Here is an 18,817-nt window from a genome sequence, read left to right as displayed (position 1 = left end):
GTCTGGGCAATGATTTTTTAAATGTGTAATTCCAAAAGCACTAGCAACAAAAGCAAAAATAAACAAATGAGATTGCATCAAACCAAAAAGCTCCCACAGAGCAAAATAAACAACAGAGTGAAGGGACTACCTATGAAATGAAAGAAAAATATCTGCAAACCATACATCTGATAAGGAATTAATATCCAAAATATACAAGGAACCCAAACAATGTAATAGCAAGAAAACAATCCAATTAAAAAATGGGCAAAGGACCTGAATAAACATTTTTAAAAAGACATCCAAATGGCCAACAAGTATATGAAAACATGCTCAATACCACTAATCATCAGAGAAATACAAACGAAAGCCACAATGAGATATCACCTCATACCTGTCGGCATGGCTATTACCAAAAAGATAAATGAAAGCAAGTGTCATTGAGGATGTGGAAAAAAGAGAACTCTTGTAAACTATTAGTGGGAATGTAAATTGGTACAGTCATTATGGAAAACAGCATGGAAGTTCCTCAAAAAATTAAAAATAGAACGATCATATGATCCAGCAATCCCACTTCTGGGGATACAGCCAAAATAAATAAAGTCAGTATCTTGAAGAGATATCTGCATTCCTATGTTCATTGCAACAGTATGCACATAACCCAAGATAAGGAAACAACAAAGGGGCCAACAATGAACATATACATAAAGAAAATGTGAGAGTTATACGCACATGCCCACACACACAGGAATATTATTCAGCCTTAAAAAGAAAGGAAATCCTGTCTTTGTGATAACATGGATGAACCTGGAAGACATCATGCTAAGTTAAATAAGCCAGGCACAGAAAGACAAATACAGCATGATCTCATTTACATGCGAAATCTTAGAAAAAAAGTCAAACTCAGGATCAGAGAGTAAAAAGTAGAATGGAGGTTGCCAGGGGCTGGTGGGTGGGGGAAATGGGAAGATGTTGGCCAAAAGGTACAAAGTTTCAGTTATGCAGGATGAATAAGCTCTGGAGATCTAACATACAGCATTGTGACTACAGATAACAATACTGGGCTGGGTGTGGTGGCTCACGCCTGTAATTCCAGCACTTTGGGAGGCTGAGGCAGGCAGGTGGCTTGAGTTCATAAGTTCAAGACATGCCTGGGCAACATGGCAAAACCCCATCTCAACAAAAGATACAAAAATTAGCTGGGCATGATGGCGCACGCCTGTGGTCCTAGCTACTTGGAAGGCTGTGGTGGGAGGGTGGCTCGAGCCAGGGAAGCAGAGGTTGCAGTGAGCCAAGATTGTGCCACTGCACTCCAGCCTAGGCAACTGAGCCATATCTTGTTTCAAAACAACAACAACTGTATTGTGTAGGCCAAATTTGTTAAGAGAGTAGATCTTAAATGTTCTTACCACCCTACTATGTGAAGTGATGGGTATGTTAATTAGCCTGATTTTGGTAATCATTTCACAACGTATACATATGTAAAAACATGTTGTACACTTTAAACGTATACAATTTTTATTTGCCAAACATACCTCAATAAAGTTGGGGGGAAAAAGTCAAAGAAAAGCAAAACTGCAATCAAAAGTCAGGTAGATAATATAGTCCTTGCTGCCTTGGTGATGGTAGGATTTACTGACTCCTTCTGATCTATATATTCCTTTAAGCACCAGCTGCTAAAGGCATTTCCTTCCCCACATTTGCCATTTCCCTTAATTACCCATCCTCTCTTTGTCTCACCCTTCCCCTCCCTGCTCCTAAATACGAGACTCAAAGCAACAGGACCGATCTGTCAAGACTTTAAGGACCACTTATGAACAGCAGTATGATCTTCCAAGAGCAGGGAGTTATATAAATTACCCCTACCTACAAAGTCAAGTCTCCTTGAAATATCTCAAAGCAGATTTTATTCACTTGCCAAGAGAAAAATTTTCCTGTATTGTAAAAAGACATTATTCTACCTAGACTATATAGAGTTGTACAGTAAACCAATGAAGAAGGCACAATCCCTTTTCTTCCATATTCAAGTAACTTTTACTTACCTGAAACTCCACCCAAATCAAAAAATGTTTGTGTCAAATGCATAAATCAAAGCATTTGTGTAATAGAAAGATTTCACCAAAGGAAAAATTCTTTTAGTAATAATAATGTTTCACTAGTTACAATATAGGTATTATGCTTTAAACACCTTTCAGAAAATTAAATATCTATGTTTATACCGCCTGAAATTCCAGCAATCATCATTATAACAAAAGGGCTCTCTTTGATAGTTTTTTTTAAAAATAATAACTTAGTTTTCATGCAGAGTTAGTACCAACAATATTTTTGACGAAAATAACTTTAGTTTAAATTTGAAGATCTTTACTTCTTTGTGCATTTTCAACCATGTGCCACTTGGCAATACTATTTTTATAAATAAACTGCACAAGCCAACAGCGCCAAAAGCCCAAGCATGTAAATGCTAAAGTGAACCAGTTCCCCCAGAGATTTCATTTTCTTTGTCCCTTTTATTTATATGCGCTGTATATAAATAAAGCAGAGTCTCCTTCATGCTCACCAAATTACAGCATGTATTTTTCTTAAATAGGAAAATACGATGTAAATTAAAATGTTAGCAGACACAAAGAAAATGCTTTTACATTATTCATAAATAGACTTTGTTGGGTATTGGAATGAGTAATATAAACCATCATCACTTGGTTCAACATTCTATATACTCCTATCTCAACTATAATAGAGAGACACATGCATAAACAGTAATATTTTTATTTATTATTTTTTGTTGTTATTGAGACAGACGTTCACTCCTGTTGCCCAGGATGGAGTGCAATGGTGCGATGTCAGCTCACCGCAACCTCAGCCTCCTGGGTTCAAGTGATTCTCCTGCCTCAACCTCCGGAGTAGCTGGGATTACAGATGCGTGCCACCACATCTGATTTTTGTATTTTTAGTAGAGACAGGGTTTCACTGTGTTGGCCAGGCTGGTCTTTAACTCCTGACCTCAGGTGATCCGCCCACCTCGGCCTCCCAAAGTGCTGGGATTACTAGCGTGAGCCACTGCGCCTGGCCCTAAACAGGAATATTTTTTAAACCAATACATTATTGGTGTCTTTGCATAAATGCTCAAGAGAGTGACAAAACAGGTCACTTAACATAAGATACATTAAGAATAAGTCCTCAGTTGGGCACAGTGGCAAGCTCTCATCTCTATTTTAATTTTAAAAATAAGAAATAAAATAATAAAAAATAAGCCCTCAAGGAATCAGCTTATGAATCCCTATGTGAGCAAAAGTGATCATTTTAGAGCTATTTGAATAGAAAAACCAATTACATATCCAAGCCATGGTTTAAGTCATTTAATTCCCAAACTAAAATAAAGAAATTATCCAAACAAAACAGAAACAAAAACCTTTCTATTTCAAAATAGTAATACAAAGGTCAGTCTGGTAAGCTTGCAAGCATTATAATACCTGGTTCAGAGAAAGTATCACTAATATCATCATCCTTGTCATCTTCATAATCCTCTTCCTCTTCTTCCTCCTCCTCATTTTCAGACAGTTCATGCTCACTGCCGAATCCTTCATCATGGTCCTCATCATCAACATCCTCCTCGTCCTCCTCATCTTCTTCAGGACTGCATTTAGTTGGCTGTTCACCCAAGTTGTCGGAGACAAAAAGAGAATAATTGTGCTCTTCTTTTTTCTGGGATGAATCTGAGACTGATGTACTGGCAGAAAGACTGCTGCTCTCTCCTGCTGCAAGTGACCCAGGACCTTCCTGGGGCAGGGGACTTAGTAATAGTTCCTGGGTTTCTTTAAAAGGCAAAGCGGGAGTGGCATGACCTTGAAGAGGCTCCATCCCTTTTTTCTCTTGTCTCTTTGCCACTGCACCACAGTAGCAGGTGTTCTCCTTTGCTGCATCTGTGTGAATCTGGCTCAACAAGGGCCGGCTCTGTTGCACTGGGTTGATCTTTACCTTTGCCTTTTTTACATAGTCTTTACATTCAACATGAAAGTTCACCTTTTCATTATGATACATGTTGGTCTTCACCATGATTTGTGTGCTTGAAGTGGGTTTACTTGCTTTTTGGACACAGTCTGACAAGGGGACCTCAGCCTGCACAGTCTTAGAAGAACACACAGGAGCAGCTGCTCTGCTTGTGATCTTTTTACCAGGGAATGAAGAGGGTAAGGGATTTTGTTTGACACTGAAAAGTGAATCGGGGTAATAAAGGGAATCAGAAACAGACTGTGAGTCCTCACTATTAAGTTGAGCTAAAGTTGGAGTTTTACTTATAACCTCTTCATCTTGGTAAGGACTAGAAAAGTCATCAAGACCCAAGTAATCCACTTCTTTTGTTCCCCAGATGTCACAGCTGGTTAGTTTGGTATATTTCGTTAGGTCTTCACAGTATGTATCCCACTGTTCCCAGTTTGAGGTTAAAGCACCCTCATTATCCAGGACATCTGTGAAAGACTCCAGATTTTCAATGTCTTTGCAGTCCTCCAAAGAAAGAAAGTTGTCTCTAGGATTCTGTTGGTAGTTCATCTCTCTATCCTGAGAAAGGTTTTAAAAAAGAAATTGCACATCATATTTCAGAAGGAAATATTCACCTCCATATGTCAAACTGATAAATCAATACTTGACTTTTGGTCTGTTTTAACATAAAGGCTACTGACATGATGCTTTATCATTTCATATAATGTCATCATTTCCCTAGGCAAGAAAAAGTAGAATGAAAATAAAACAAACAAAAAACAATTAAAAATTAAATTTAAAAAAGACGGAAAGTGTGTCCCTTGAGAGGCTCAGGTATGATCCAAATATCAAGGGCTCTTGAGTTTACCATAAACATTCTGCCTGAAAAAAGTTTACATTTCCTTATCTTAGAAGGATTTTGGGATCTCCTTTGCGGTGGTAGGGTGGGGGCAGGGGGAGACACTTCAACTAAAAAGCAAATAATGTGATAAGTGAGAGAGAAGAATTTAAAATATTAACAATGAAAATAATAAAGACACCCTCATTACAGAAGAAGATATCTTTTTAGTGGGAACTTTAAATATAGAGGCAAAGAGCAATCCAAAGAGAGTTGGAATTCAACCACAGAATGGTAAGATCTTTTGCAAGACCTTATAACAACACTTGGGGAGGCAGAGTAAAATACTCCTCACGAATTTTAGAGATGATTTTTTTTTTTTTTTTTTTAGTAGAGACAGGGTTTCACCATGTTGACCAGGCTGGTCTCAAACTCCTGACCTCAAGTGATCTGCCCACCTTGCCCTCCCAAATTGCTGGGATTACAGGCGTGTGCCACTGGAGATGTCAATTTCAAATATCAGTTAAGACTGCAGCCATTGAAATGAATGCAGCATAGCTCTAATGTACAAATATGAAAGACTGCCCACCATATATTTTTATTTTTAAAAGAGCAAGTTACAGAAAACTGTTATCTATATTATCCAATTAAAAAGTATATACAAAAAAACTATATACATATGTTTACATATGCATGGAAAAGAACCTGTTAGTTACGTTTTGGTAAAAGGTTTGGAAGGTGGAGGCACAGAAAAAAAATGAGGAAGTTTTCAGTCTTCCAGAGTTATTTTTTTTCTTTAATTTTTGGTGTGTGTGTGTGTGTGTGTGTGTGTGTGGTCTGTGTATGGTTTTTTTTTTTTTTTTTTTTTTTTTTTTGAGATGGAGTCTCACTCTGTCACCCAGACTGGAGTGCAGTGGCGCAATCTTGGCTCACTGCAACCTCCTCCTCCGGATTTAAGAAATTCTCTGCCTCAGCCTCCTGAATTGCTGAGATTACAGGCACGTGCCACCATGCCCAGCTAATTTTTTTGTATTTTTAGTAGAGATGAGGTTTCACCATCTTGGCCAGGCTGGTCTTGAACTCCTGACCTTGTGATCCACCTGCCTCAGCCTCCCAAAGTGCTGGGATTACAGGCATGACCACTGCGCCCGGCCTGTCTGTGTATGTTTTAACAGCTTTACTGAAGTATAATTTCACATACCATAAAACCAACCTATATTAAGTAGACAATTCAATAATTTTTAGTAGATTTACGCATTTGAGCACTCAGTTTTCCAGTTTTTATATATTTTTGTGTTATTTCAATTTTATGTAATTAAAACTGTTTTTAAAATGTTTTTCTTCTGAATTTTAAGTGTCTCTTTACCTCAAGAATAAATGATTAAGTATATGCAGATCCTGTTTGGAATTGCTATTTTTGTGCTACATTCTTTATGTCATTCATATGCCTTGCTCAATGTTTTCCAGCTGAAAAGCCCGTTATCTTTATCAAAAACTAGATTTGAAGATATTTAGATAATCTTTTACCATTTTTGATGCATTCATTTTTTTTTTTTTTTTTTTGAGACGGGGTCTTGCTCTTGTTGCCCACGCTGGAGTGCAGTGGTGTAATCTCCGCTCACTGCAACCTCCGTCTCCCAGGTTCAAGCAATTCTCCTGCCTCAGCCTCCTGAGTAGCTGGGATTACAGGCACCCACCACCACACCCAGCTTATTTTAGATTGCGCCATTGCACTCCAGCCTGGGCAACAGGAGCGAAACTCCGTCACAAAAAAAAAAAAAAAAAAAAAAAAAAAAGAATGTATTTGATGAAGCAATATTGGCTGCCCTGGAGCCTCCAGAATGGAAGAAGAGCTGCAGGTGTGTGTGGCTATGACCATCTCTCCAGAGCCCTTTCTGCACAGCTGCTGTCGGCATCATACTAAAAGCAATGTTTAAGGCCGGGCGCGGTGGCTCACACCTGTAATCCCAGCACTCCGAGGTGGGTGGATCACGAGGTCAGGAGTTCGAGACCAGCCTGACCAATATGGCGAAACCCCATCTCTACTAAAAATACAAAAAATTAGCCGGGCGTGGTGGTGCATGCCGGTAATCCCAGCTACTCGGGAGGCTGAGGCAGGAGAATCGCTTGAGCCCGGGAGGCAGAGGTTGCAGTGAGCCGAGATTGTGCCACTGCACTCCAGCCTGGGCTACAGAGCGAGACTCCGTCCCAAATAAATAGATAAATAAATAAATAAAAGCAATGTTTAAATCAAACTAAAGATTAAAAATTAAAATTCAGGCAGGTGATCCACCCGCCTCGGCCTCTCAAAGTGCTGGGATTACAGGCATGAGCCACCACACCCAGAAGCATCCTTTTTCTTTTTGAGACTCCAGTCTGCCAGACTGGAATGCTATGGGGCGATCATGGCTCACCACAACCTCTGACTCCCTGGTTCAAGCAATTCTCCTGCCTCAGCCTCCCGAGTAGCTAGGACTACAGGTGCGCACCACCATGCCCAGCTAATTTTTGTATTTTTAGCAGAGACGGAGTTTCACCATGTTGGCCAGGATGGTCTCAATCTCCTGACCTCATGATCCGCCCGCCTTGGCCTCCCAAAGTGCTGGTATTACAGGCGTGAGCCACCATGCCCAGCCAACAGCTGCATACTTTTAAAATTACTAGATGTAGGCCAGGTGCGATGGCTCATGCCTGTAATCCCAGCATTTTGGGAGGCTGAGGCGGGCAGATCACCTGAGGTCAGGAGCTCAAGACCTGTCTGGCTGACATGGTGAAACCCCGTCTGCACTAGAAATACAAAAATTAGGCTGGGCGCAGTGACTCATGCCTGTAATCCCAGGACTTTGGGAGGCCGAGGCAGGTGGATAGCCTGAGGTCAGGAGTTCGAGACCAGCCTGGCCAACGTGGTGACACCCTGTCCCTACTAAAAATGCAAAAATTAGCTGGGCATGGTGCCAGGTGGCTGTAATCCCAGCTACTTGGGAGGCTGAGGTAGAAGAATAGCTTAAACCCAGGAGATGGAGGTTGCAGTGAGCCGAGATCACACCACTGCACTCCAGCCTGGGCAACAGAGCCAGACTCTGTCCCCAAAAAATAAATAAATAAAATTAGTCGGATGTGGTGACACACACCTGTAATCCTAGCTACTTGGGAGGCTGAGGCAGAAGAATCATTTGAACCTGGGAGGTGGAGATTGCAGTGAGCCAAGATCACACTACTGCACTATAGCCTGAGAAACAGAGCGAGACTCCGTCTCAAAAAAATAAAAATAAAAATAAATAAATAAAATTATCCTAGGTATAATTATAAGAATCAAACTTGGCCCAAGCACATCTTTTTTTTTTTCAGGCATTTATAAATAAAAAACTCTCCCACAAACTTTTACCCCAAATCAATCAAGACCAAAACCAAGAAAATGTTGCTTACCAGTTCATACATGAAATCTGGATCCGAACTGTTTGCTAAGAGATCTGTGCTCATCAGAGTTTGTTCCGAAAAGGTGTGGCTTCGAAAGGCATCCCCGAAAGGCGGATCCATTCCGCTTACACTAGGCTACAACAGAGTGATTTTTATTTTAGAAAGTTAAAGACTACTTTGAGACCAATTTATCATATATGAGCCCCAACCCCACCCCCACCCACTAAGTAACTTATTCTTTTCAGAAAACATTTCTATACTTTTTTTCTACTGTATAGTATATTTAAGAGCTTTGGCTAACACTGAACTGTAGACTTAAATTAGGAAAATACCTAAAAATAGAAAAAATAAAGTGCTGCCAATGCCCCAGTGGAGAAGCTGAGGTCAACATCAGATTTGAAATATTTAAAGTGGATACAAAACTATTTCAGCAATGCAGACAATTAAGTGTGTTGTGGGTGATGGTGCTGTTGGCAAAACATGTCTCCTGATATCCTACATGACAAACAAATTTCCATCGGAATAACGTACTGTTTTTGACAACTATGCAGTCACAGTTACGATTGGTAGAGAACCATACACTCTTGGATTTTTGATACTGCAGGGCAAAGGATTATGACAGATTATGACCACTGAGTTATCCATAAACAGATGTATTTCTAGTCTGTTTTTCAGTGGTCTCTCCATCTTCATTTGAAAATGTGAAAAAAAAGTGGGTGCCTGAGATAACTGTCCCAAAGACTCCTTTCTTGCTTGTTGGGACCCAAACTGATCTCAGAGATGACCCCTCTACTATTGAGAAACTTGCCAAGAACAAACAGAAGCCTATCACTCCGGAGACTGCTAAAAAGCTGACCCATGACCTGAAGGCCATCAGGTATGTGGAGTGTTCTACACTCACACAGAAAGGCCTAAAGAATGTATCTGATGGACGGGGGTGGTGGCTCATGCCTGTAATCCCAGCACTTTGGGAGGCTCAGGTGGGCAGGTCACCTGAGGTCAGGAGTTCAAGACCAGCCTGGCCAACATGGTGAAACCCTGTCTCTACTAAAAACACAAAAATTAGCCGGGCATGCTGGCGGGCACCTGTAATCCCAGCTACTCAGGAGGCTGAGGCAGGAGAATCGCTTGAACCTGGGAGGCGAAGGTTGCAGTAAGCTGAGATCTCGCCATTGCACTCCAGCCTGGGCAACAAGAGCGAAACTCCGTCTCCAAAAAGGAAAAAAAAAAAGAATGTATTTGACGATGCAATATTGGCTGCCCTGGAGCCTCCAGGATCGAAGAAGAGCCGCAGGTGTGTGCTGCTATGAACATCTCTCCAGAGCCCTTTCTGCATAGCTGGTGTTGACATCATACTAAAAGCAGTGTTTAAATCAAACTAAAGATTAAAAATTAAAATTCAGGCTGGGTGCAGTGGCTCAAGCCTGTAATCCCAGCATTTTGGGAAGCCAAGGCAGGCGGATCACCTGAGGTCAAGAGTTCGAGACCAGGCTGGCCAATATGGCAAAACCCTGTCTCTACTAAAAATACGAAAATTAGTCAGGTGTGGTGGTACGTACCTGTAATCCCAGATATTCAGGAGGCTGAGGCAGGAGAATCGCTTGAACCCAGGAGGTGGAGGCTGCAGTGAGCCAAAATTGTGCCACTGCACTACAGTCTGGGCAACAAGAGCGAAACTCCATCTCAAAAAATAAAAAATAGGCCAGGCGCAGTGGCTCACACCTGTAATCCCAGCACTTTGGGAAGCCAAGGCAGGTGGATCACGAGGTCAGGAGATCGAGACCATCCTGGCTAACACAGTGAAACCCCGTCTCTACTAAAAATACAAAGACAAAATTAGCCGGGTGTGGTGGCGGGCACCTGCAGTCCTAGCTACTCCGGAGACTGAGGCAAGAGAACGGCGTGAACCCGGGAGGTGGAGCTTGCAGTGAGCCGAGATCGTGCCACTGCACTCCAGCCTGGGCGACTGAGCGAGACTCTGCCTCAAAAATACATAAATAAAAATAAAAATGAAAAAAAATCATTTTTGCAATAATGACAAATGCCGCGTACCTACCCACATGCACTTGTGTGGGACAAGGCCCATAGGTATGGTCCCCCCTTCCCCCTCCCAGTACTAGTTAATTTTGAGTAATTGTGTATCGTCAGAAAAGTGATTAGTACCAGTTTTTGTTTTGTTGTTTTAAAACTTTATTATTATTTGTTTAAAAGCAACGCATGCTTATGGGTGACTCTGTAACAAACTAATTGGAATTGTTGAAGCTGTTCCCTGGTTCCACCCTGGAGAGTAATCTGGGACATCTTGGTGTGTTGTTGTTGTTTTTCCTCCTCTTTTTTTGAGGGGAGTGTGCGGTTTGTTTTTCAGTCTTGTTTTTTTAATTCATTAACCAGTAGATAGCCCTTAAGGGGAGGAGGATGGATCCACTTCCTAGTTCTAGTTTAGAAAACATGTTCCCCATCTGGTGCTCTCAGGAAGGAGTATAGTACATGCCTCATTTAATAACATACTCCTTTTTGAAAGTTGCCTTTTCTTTCCACCCTTGAGTAGATCCAGTATTTGATGAAACTCATGAAAGTGGGTGAAGCCTGTCTTGCCCCTCTGTTTTCTAGGCCACACTATATGTGACTGTGACTTTCACAGACATCTGTCTGCCATTTGCTGATTTTTTGGGAAGTTAATTTCTAACTTCTTTCACTGATACACGAAGAAAAGTATTGCACCTTTCAAATACACCAAATAAATTGAGTTTGTAATTTAAAAAAATGTTTTCCCTGTCAAAAAAAATTGAAAAAATACAGAGCAGCAATTAATATCTTCTAGAAAGTAAAGCTTATTTAGCCACCAGTCACCATACAGCACCTATCGAGTACTTTCACTTAGCTATATAACATTTCTTCAAATCCTTGTCTAACAACACTATTTTAACTACCAGTAGAGAATTCCCTGCCTTTTCCTAGGGTCTGCAGATACAGCAAATCACTCTCACTCTGTGCTGCTATGTGAGTCCCATGTCTTATTTTCCAAAGCAAGCTGGAAGACAATTTGGGCATCACTGTCTAGTACAACCAATGCCTGCAGGAAGGTAATGGAAACAGAATCAACTAAATACCCAAAAATCTCCTTGATAAGACCAGTAACTTGGGCATGAACTCTGTAGCCTTAATCCTGATTCCTGAAAAGGGCACAGTCCATCCCATAATAAGTAAAGGGGAAAAAAAAGACTTGGGACCCAGCATTAATTCTCCTTCTTGTTTTTTCTCTATCTTCTTTTTACATTTTAACATCTATACAAATCCCGCCAGAGTCAAGTCTGGGCTCACCCTCCTAAAGTGGGTCAAATAATAGAAAGGCCTCAATTTGAAATCTAACTGAGATGAAGAAAGAGAATGAGAAAGAATAAAAAATTTCTTTTATTTATTTTATTTTTTTTTTTTGGAGAGACAGAGAGTCTCGCTCTGTTGGCATGATCTCAGCTCACTGCAACCTCCACCTCCAGTGTTCAAGTGATTCTCCTGCCTCAGCTTCCCAAGTAGCTGGGACTACAGGCAGGCACCACCACGTCCAGCTAATTTTTATATTTTTTAGTAGAGATGGGGTTTCACTATATGTTGGCCAGGCTGGTCTAACTCCTGACCTCAAGTGATCAGCCTGTCTCGGCCTCCCAAAGTGCTGGGATTACAGGTGCAAGCCACCACACCCGGTTTTTTTGTTTTTTTTTTTTTTTGAGACAGAGTCTCGCTCTGTCGCTCAGGCTGGAGTGCAGTGGCGTGATCTTGGCTCACTGCAACCTCCCCCTCCCGGGTTCATGCGATTCTCCTGCCTCAGCCTTCCGAGTAGCTGGGACTACAGGTACGCACCACCACGCCTGGCCTAATTTTTGTATTTTTAGTAGAGATGGGGTTTCACCATGTTGGTCAGGCTGGTTTCAAACTCCTGACCTCAAGTGATCCGCCCGCCTTGGCCTCCCAAAGTTCTGGGATTACAGATATGAGCCACTGCCAACTGGCCAAAAATTTCTCTTTTTTAGTATTTTCTTTTTTTTTGTGCAAGTTTCTGCAGAAATGTTTTTAAATGGTATTAATCTATTTGCTTATTCTTTTCATATACTTTCTATCTTTCACAAACTGGACTTTTCATAGACCCTCTCATTGTATTTTTCTTCATTGGTACGTCCCATCTTATTTTTTTTTCTTTCTCTTATCTTCCCCCTACTTTTCCAGGCCTGCAGAACCTTTCTTCCTAGAAAAAGTTAGCTTGAGAAAATAAGTTTAAAATTTAAGCCCCAAATTCAAGTACTCAATAAATATAAAACTAAACCTCAGCGGGGCACAGTGGCTCACGCCTGTAATCCCAGCACTTTGGGAGGCCAAAGCGGGCGGATCACGAGGTCAAGAGATCGGGACCATCCTGGCTGACACAGTGAAACCCCGTCTCCACTAAAAATACAAAAAATTAGCCAGGCATGGTGGCAGGCGCCTGTAGTCCCAGCTACTTGGGAGGCTGAGGCAGGAGAATGGCGTGAACCCAGGAGGTGGAGCTTGCAGTGAGCCAAGATTGCACCACTGCACTCCAGCCTGGGCAACAGAGCGAGACTCCAGCTCAAAAAAAAAAAAAAAAAAAAACTAAACCTCGAATGGGCAACCACTCTAAAAGGGTATATGCAGTCCATCTGTCACAGAGGTTGGGGTGGTGGTAGGCAGCTGTTCTTTTTTGTTTGTTTGTTTTTTGAGACAGAGCTTGCTCTGTCCCCAGGCTGGAGTGCAATGGCATGATCTTTGCACTCCCAGGTTCAAGCAATTCTCCTGTCTCAGCCTCCCAAGTGGCTGGGATTACAGGCGTGTGCCACCACACTCAGCTAATTTTTGTATTTTTAGTAAAGACAGGGCTTCACAATGTTCGCCAGGCTGGTCTTGATCTCCTGACCTGTGATCCGCCTGTCTCGGCCTCCCAAAGTGCTGGGATTACAGGCGTGAGCCACTGTGCCTAGCCGGCCGCTGGTCTTTTCAATATCTATTACCAAGTCCCCTTTCTTTGCCTCTTCTGCCTGTCTCCGAGTCACCAGACAATCCCAGCAAATTGTTGATTCCCTGTGCTCAAGGGATAGCTCAGTATGGCAACACAAAAAGCCACCCAAGAGTCCCTGCCCACTCATTACTTCTAGGTTTCTCCCCAGCACTGAAACAAACAGGGGAGGGGCAAGAGCTAAACACTGGAGAAGAAAAGGAGGAGTTTAGATAAGGAGAATGGGGACTAACAGGGCTTCACTGATTGTCTCACTGATTGCCTTAAACCAAAACTGATCAATTCAGAGTAGCTGCCATAATATAAACAGATACAATCATTCCTAGATATATTTTGTGGGGAGATATTTACATGTGCACACACAGGTATGTGTGTGCGTCTATGAGAAAGAGAGAGATAAGAGGGGTTGGGGGAGGCAGCCTGAAGTCTCTCACTATTTCCTCTTAATTACTTCTAAATTCAGCTAGCATAAATGAAAGGTAAGAATTGGGAAATAGGAAGAGTGAGGAGATAGAAATGGGATTGCTGTGGCAGACTAATTTTCAGGGGAGTTGGTTTTGCCCCATAAAGCCAGCAGATCTGTCCACTTTCTACCTATTTATCATACTACCTATGTAGAACTCATTAAACTTCAAGTGATAGCAAAGTAAGAAATAGAAGCCAATAGAAGGAAGAACATGTACTCAAAACTAGCTGAGATCAGAAATGAGATATCACAAAAAGGTAGTATGCAAAGTTGTGTTAAGGTATTGACTTTCTGTAGTGGGAAAATAAAAAACTTTGCACCTACTCTGTATGATTTACCTGAGGCATTTCCAAGCCCAGATCCTGTGAATCCGATTCCAAACTTCTTTTTTTTCTCGTTTGTAAATTCCTTTCCAGCTTTACTTTCAATTCCAAGATCGAAGATGATTTTCACAATAAACAGCAGGTTTCCCCAGAGTGCTTCCAATTCAATTGCTTGGATCACTGCTTTTTTTTAAAATAATTCTGTGCGATGCTGTCTGTCAAACAACACAAAGTAACTTCACTGAATTCCAGGAAAAACAAGTTGATGTTTCAAAACAAAAGTTGACTTTTGAAAAATAATATTAGCAGAGAATACTGTACTTTAAATGAGTAAGTCTTATGGTTGAGTTATCAAGGATTTGGTCATATCTTAATACTTACTATTCTGAAATTTACCATTCCTCCTCTTATATTTTTCTAAAATAGAGCTGGTCAATAACCAATTGGCAACATTAAAAAAAAAACACAAAATTAACATAGGCTTATTTTTTCTGTGATCTGAAAGATGTAATATATTGATTTTTAAAGTCAAGCTCTCATTCACTTTATGTTCTTTATGAGAAAACATATCTCAAAATTTAATTCCATCTATTGTATAATCATTACTGCTAAATTAATCTACATTTTATCTCTCTCATAAGTCAACAGAAATGAATACATAATAGTCTGAATACATAATAGTCAGCAATGGAACTTAACATATCCTCTACATTAAATAAAATCACATTTGTAATGGTATATGCCAACATTATTTTTTCAGTTATAAGTATAAGCTGTCATTGAAGAAAGAATTATTCCAGCAAGTTTTTAACAGGTGTATGTTTGAGGGAAAATGGGCCTGAGGACTGCTTTGCAGAGTAGTTTCAAGGGTTAAGTTAAACAATGACTACAAATCATCTGGCACAGGATTTTGACAGGGTACAGACTTAAATGTTAGTGTTTTTTCCCTTCTCCATGAAGACTTTAACCAGGAGTAACTAAACAGTTATACTCGCTTCATTTTCCTGTCCAAGATCAGTGGGTCTCAAAGTATGATCCAAGGATCAGCAGTACTACATCAGCATCAACCTAAAAATTTGTTTAAATGCAGAATCAAAACAGAACCTCTAGGAGTGGGTACCAGCAATGTTTTTTAATACGCCCTCCAGGTGATTGTGGTCCTCTCTAAAGTTTGAGAACCACTGTCCTATCCTTGATCTAATTCAGTCCAGAAGCAGTGTCACTTCTTATATTGGTAAACAGTCAATTTACACTGAATTTGCCTTCTGAAGTCAGCACATTGTCTGGGCTAGAGGATTACAGTGGTACATTGTATTAATTTCCTTTTTTTTTTTTTTTTTTTTTTTTAAAAAGACAGAGTCTCACTCTGTCACCCAGGAGGCTGGAATGCAGTGGTCCAGTCTTGGCTTACTGCAATCTCAACCTCCTGGGTTCAAGTGATTCTCCTGCCTCAGCCTCCCAAGTAGCTGAGATTACAGGCAAGCAACACCACACCCAGGGACTCAATCATTGTTCTACTTAATTAGATTAATAAACTGACTATAATTCACATTTTCTGGATCTTTGCTGCACTCTCGCCTCCAGTGGGCTGTCGTTCCCAGCTCACTGGTCTAACCTAGGAAACAATGTCAAGTGCCCACCTAGAAACAGAGTTAACTACGCTTTTCAATTCAGTGCTACAGTATAACTAGATTGCTCCCTGTTCCTGCCAAAGGCCTGTTCTTGTGCAGTCTCTCCTTATGTGACCTCATGCCGTCGTCCTACAACTGGTATGTAGTCATAGTCATTGCCCTAATTCTCTCCCCTGATTCCTATGAGAAAGAAGGTCAGTCACTTTTTCTAGACCTATGACTTAGGCCTCCCAAAAGGCATCTAATTCAAGTCATGTGTTCAATAAAGTGGATCAGTATGATCTTGGCATAAAACCTGGATCTGGGAGAAAAGTTTGATACCCTTTAAAATCTGAAAAATTAACCTTACTAGCAATAGGGTCAGCTGGGCGCAGTGGCTCACGCCTGTAACCCCAGCACTTTGGGAGGCTGAGGCAGGTGGATCACTTGAGGTCAGGAGTTCAAGACCAGCCTGGCCAACATGGCAAAACTCCATCTCTACTAAAAATACTCACCAGCACTTTGGGAGGCTGAGGCAGGAGAACAGTGTGAACCCGGGAGGCGGAGTTTGCAGTGAGCCGAGATCGCACCACTGCTCTCCAGCCTGGGCCACAGAGCAAGACTCCGTCTCAAAAAAAAAAAAAAGAAAGAAAAACTTCACATCAAGAAATATATAAACCTCTTTGTAAATGAGAGTATTTTATGAATAATAAATATATATTTATTATACATTAATAATAAATATATAAACCTTTTTGTAAATGAGAGTATTTTATGAATAAGGAGATGTTGTATATGATGGCCAGAATCCCTGCAGCTCTTGTTTTATATGGAACTGGCTTAAGCCCCCTTTTAGTAACTTAAGGAAACTGGTTCCTCACAACAGTAAGTAGCTCTTCCGAATCATCTAACATTCATCACAGTAAATGTTAAAACAATTTTGACACACCAATTAAGATGAGTATTATCCAAAAAGTGGAAAATAACAAATATTGGCAAGGATATAGAGAAATCAGAGCCCTTGTGCATTTGCTGGTAGGATTGCAGCTGGTGTGGGAAACAGTTTGGTATTTCTTCAAAAAGCGAAATCCAATTACCATATGATCTAGCAATTCCACTCCTAGGTATATACCTAAAAGAGTTGAAAGCAGGGCCTCAAACAGATATGTGTACACTTATGTTCATGGCAGCATTATGCACAAAAGCCAAAAGGTAAACACAACTCAAGTGTCCACAAACAGATGAATGGATCAACAAAATATGCCAAATACAACAGAATATTATTCAGCCATGAAAATGAATGAAATTCTGATACACACTACAACAAGAATGAACCTTAAAAACATTATGGTAAGTAAAATAGACACAAAAGGACAAATATTGTATAATTAGGCTTTATGAGGTGCTTAGAATAGAGAAAGAGAGTAGAATGGAGGTTACTAAGGGCTGGGATAGTTTTTATTTAATAAGTGTACATAGTTTCTGTTTGGGATGATAAAAGTGTTCTGGAGGCTGGGGGTGGTGGCTCACACCTGTAATCCCAGCACTTTTGAGAGGCTGAGGCAGGTGGGTCACTTGAGGTCAGGAATTCGAGACCAGCCTGGCCAACATGGTGAAACCCTGTCTCTACTAAAAATACAAAAATTAGCCAGGCATGGTGGCTCACGGCTGTAGTCCCAGCTACTTGGGAGGCTGAGGCAGGAGAATCGCTTGAACCTGGGAGGCAGAGGCTGCAGTAAGCTGAGATCATGCCACTGCAGTAAGCCTGGGCAACAGAGTGAAACTCGGTCTCAAAAAAAAAAAAAGTGTTCAGGAATAGACAGTGGTGATGGTTACACAACACTTCTCAATGTACTTAATGCCATAAAATTGTACAGCTAAAGATGATTAAAATAGTAAATTTTATGTATATTTTACCACAAAAAATTTTTTTTAAGTTTTTTAGGTAAGAAATGCCTGAATACAGGCCAGGCGCAGTGGCCCATCCTGTAATTCTAGCACTTTGGGAAGCCAAGGCAGGCGAATTAGTTGAGTTCAGTTGTTCGAGACTAGCCTGGCCAATATGGTGAAACCCCGTCTCTACTAAAAATACAAAAAATTAGCTGGACATGGTGGCGGGCGCCTGTAATCCCAGTTACTTAGGAGGCTGAGGCAGGAGAATCGCTTGAACCTGGGAGGCAGAGGTTGTAGTGAGCCGAGATTGTGCCACTGCACTGTAGCCTGGGCTACAGAGTGAGACACTGTCTCAAAAAAAAAAAAAAAAAAAAGCCAATAAATTTATACTGCTATGTAGTTAATATACTATGGTCTACTTTGATCCTTCCTAATCTTTGCTGGTTCATGCTCATTTCTTTCATGTGACCAGAGGTCTTGTTCCTCTCTCTGTTGTCTTTAAACTGTTCCAGATCCACAATTCTAAGAGGCAGAAACTGTTCTAAACACTCTCTTTTTTTTTTTTTTTTTTGAGACTGACTCTGTCCCCCAGGCTGGAATGCAGTGGTGCAATATCAGCTCACTGCAACCTCCACCTCCTGGATTCAAGCGATTGCTGTGCCTCAGCCTCCTGAGTAGCTGGGATTACAGGCATGCAGCACCACCACGCCTGGCTAATTTTTTTGTATTTTTAGTAGAGACCGGTTTTCACCATGTTGGCCAGGCTGGTCTCAAACTCCTGACCTCAGGCGATCCGCCCATCTTGTCCTCCTAAAGTGTTGGGATTACAGGTGTGAGACACTGATGCCTGGCCATGACCCCTAATTTAAATAAATCATTTCTCCTAAGGCTTAATCCTCAGTAAAGTTGAAAGAGGAAGAAAGGAAAGAAAGGAAGACAGGCAAGGAAGATGCTACGGTTTGAATGTCCCCTCCAAAACATGTTTGAAATTTAATTGCCATCCTAACAGTATTGGAAGGTGGACCCTTTAAGAGGTAGGTATCAATGACATTATCACTGGACACAGGAGTGGGCTCTTGATAGAAAAAATGAATTCAGCTCAACTTCCTCTGTCTCACGTGCTCTCATCCTCTCGCCTTTTACTATGGGATGACCCTCAACAGATGCCAGTGTCATGTTCTTGGACTTTCCAGTCTTCAGAATCATGAGCCAAATAAATCTCTTTTCTTTTACTTAATTACTTTTTTTTTTTTTTTGTAGAGATGGAGTCTTATTATGTTGCCCAGGTTG

At 41.0% G+C, this 18,817-nt stretch overlaps 1 protein-coding gene and 1 pseudogene across 6 annotated transcripts in view; one reads left to right on the top strand and one right to left on the bottom strand.

Moving 5' to 3' along the window:
• Positions 1-18,817, bottom strand: part of CREBRF (CREB3 regulatory factor) — an 83,182-nt gene that overhangs the window by 44,623 nt on the left and 19,742 nt on the right. For 4 of the 6 annotated variants that reach the window (XM_004043006.4, XM_019027871.4, XM_055387378.2 and 1 more), the window contains exons 2-4: positions 14,040-14,239; positions 8,222-8,347; positions 3,450-4,536 (exon numbers count right to left, since the gene is read on the bottom strand). In XM_004043006.4, the coding sequence (XP_004043054.4) occupies positions 3,450-4,536; positions 8,222-8,347; positions 14,040-14,048 (1,222 nt within the window). In that variant the 5' untranslated portion in view covers positions 14,049-14,239. Of the gene's footprint in view, positions 1-3,449; positions 4,537-8,221; positions 8,348-14,025; positions 14,240-18,817 lie in introns of all 6 variants that reach the window. The other 2 variants (XM_055387379.2, XM_063706961.1) reach the window with 2 other exon arrangements.
• Positions 8,570-9,665, top strand: LOC101149736 (cell division control protein 42 homolog; annotated as a pseudogene).

Source organism: Gorilla gorilla, chromosome 4 (genome assembly GCF_029281585.2).
Source record: "Gorilla gorilla gorilla isolate KB3781 chromosome 4, NHGRI_mGorGor1-v2.1_pri, whole genome shotgun sequence".
Taxonomy (NCBI): Eukaryota; Metazoa; Chordata; class Mammalia; order Primates; family Hominidae; genus Gorilla; species Gorilla gorilla.
The sequence above is the reverse complement of the archived record's forward strand: the minus strand, read 5'-3'. Positions and strand labels throughout refer to the sequence as shown.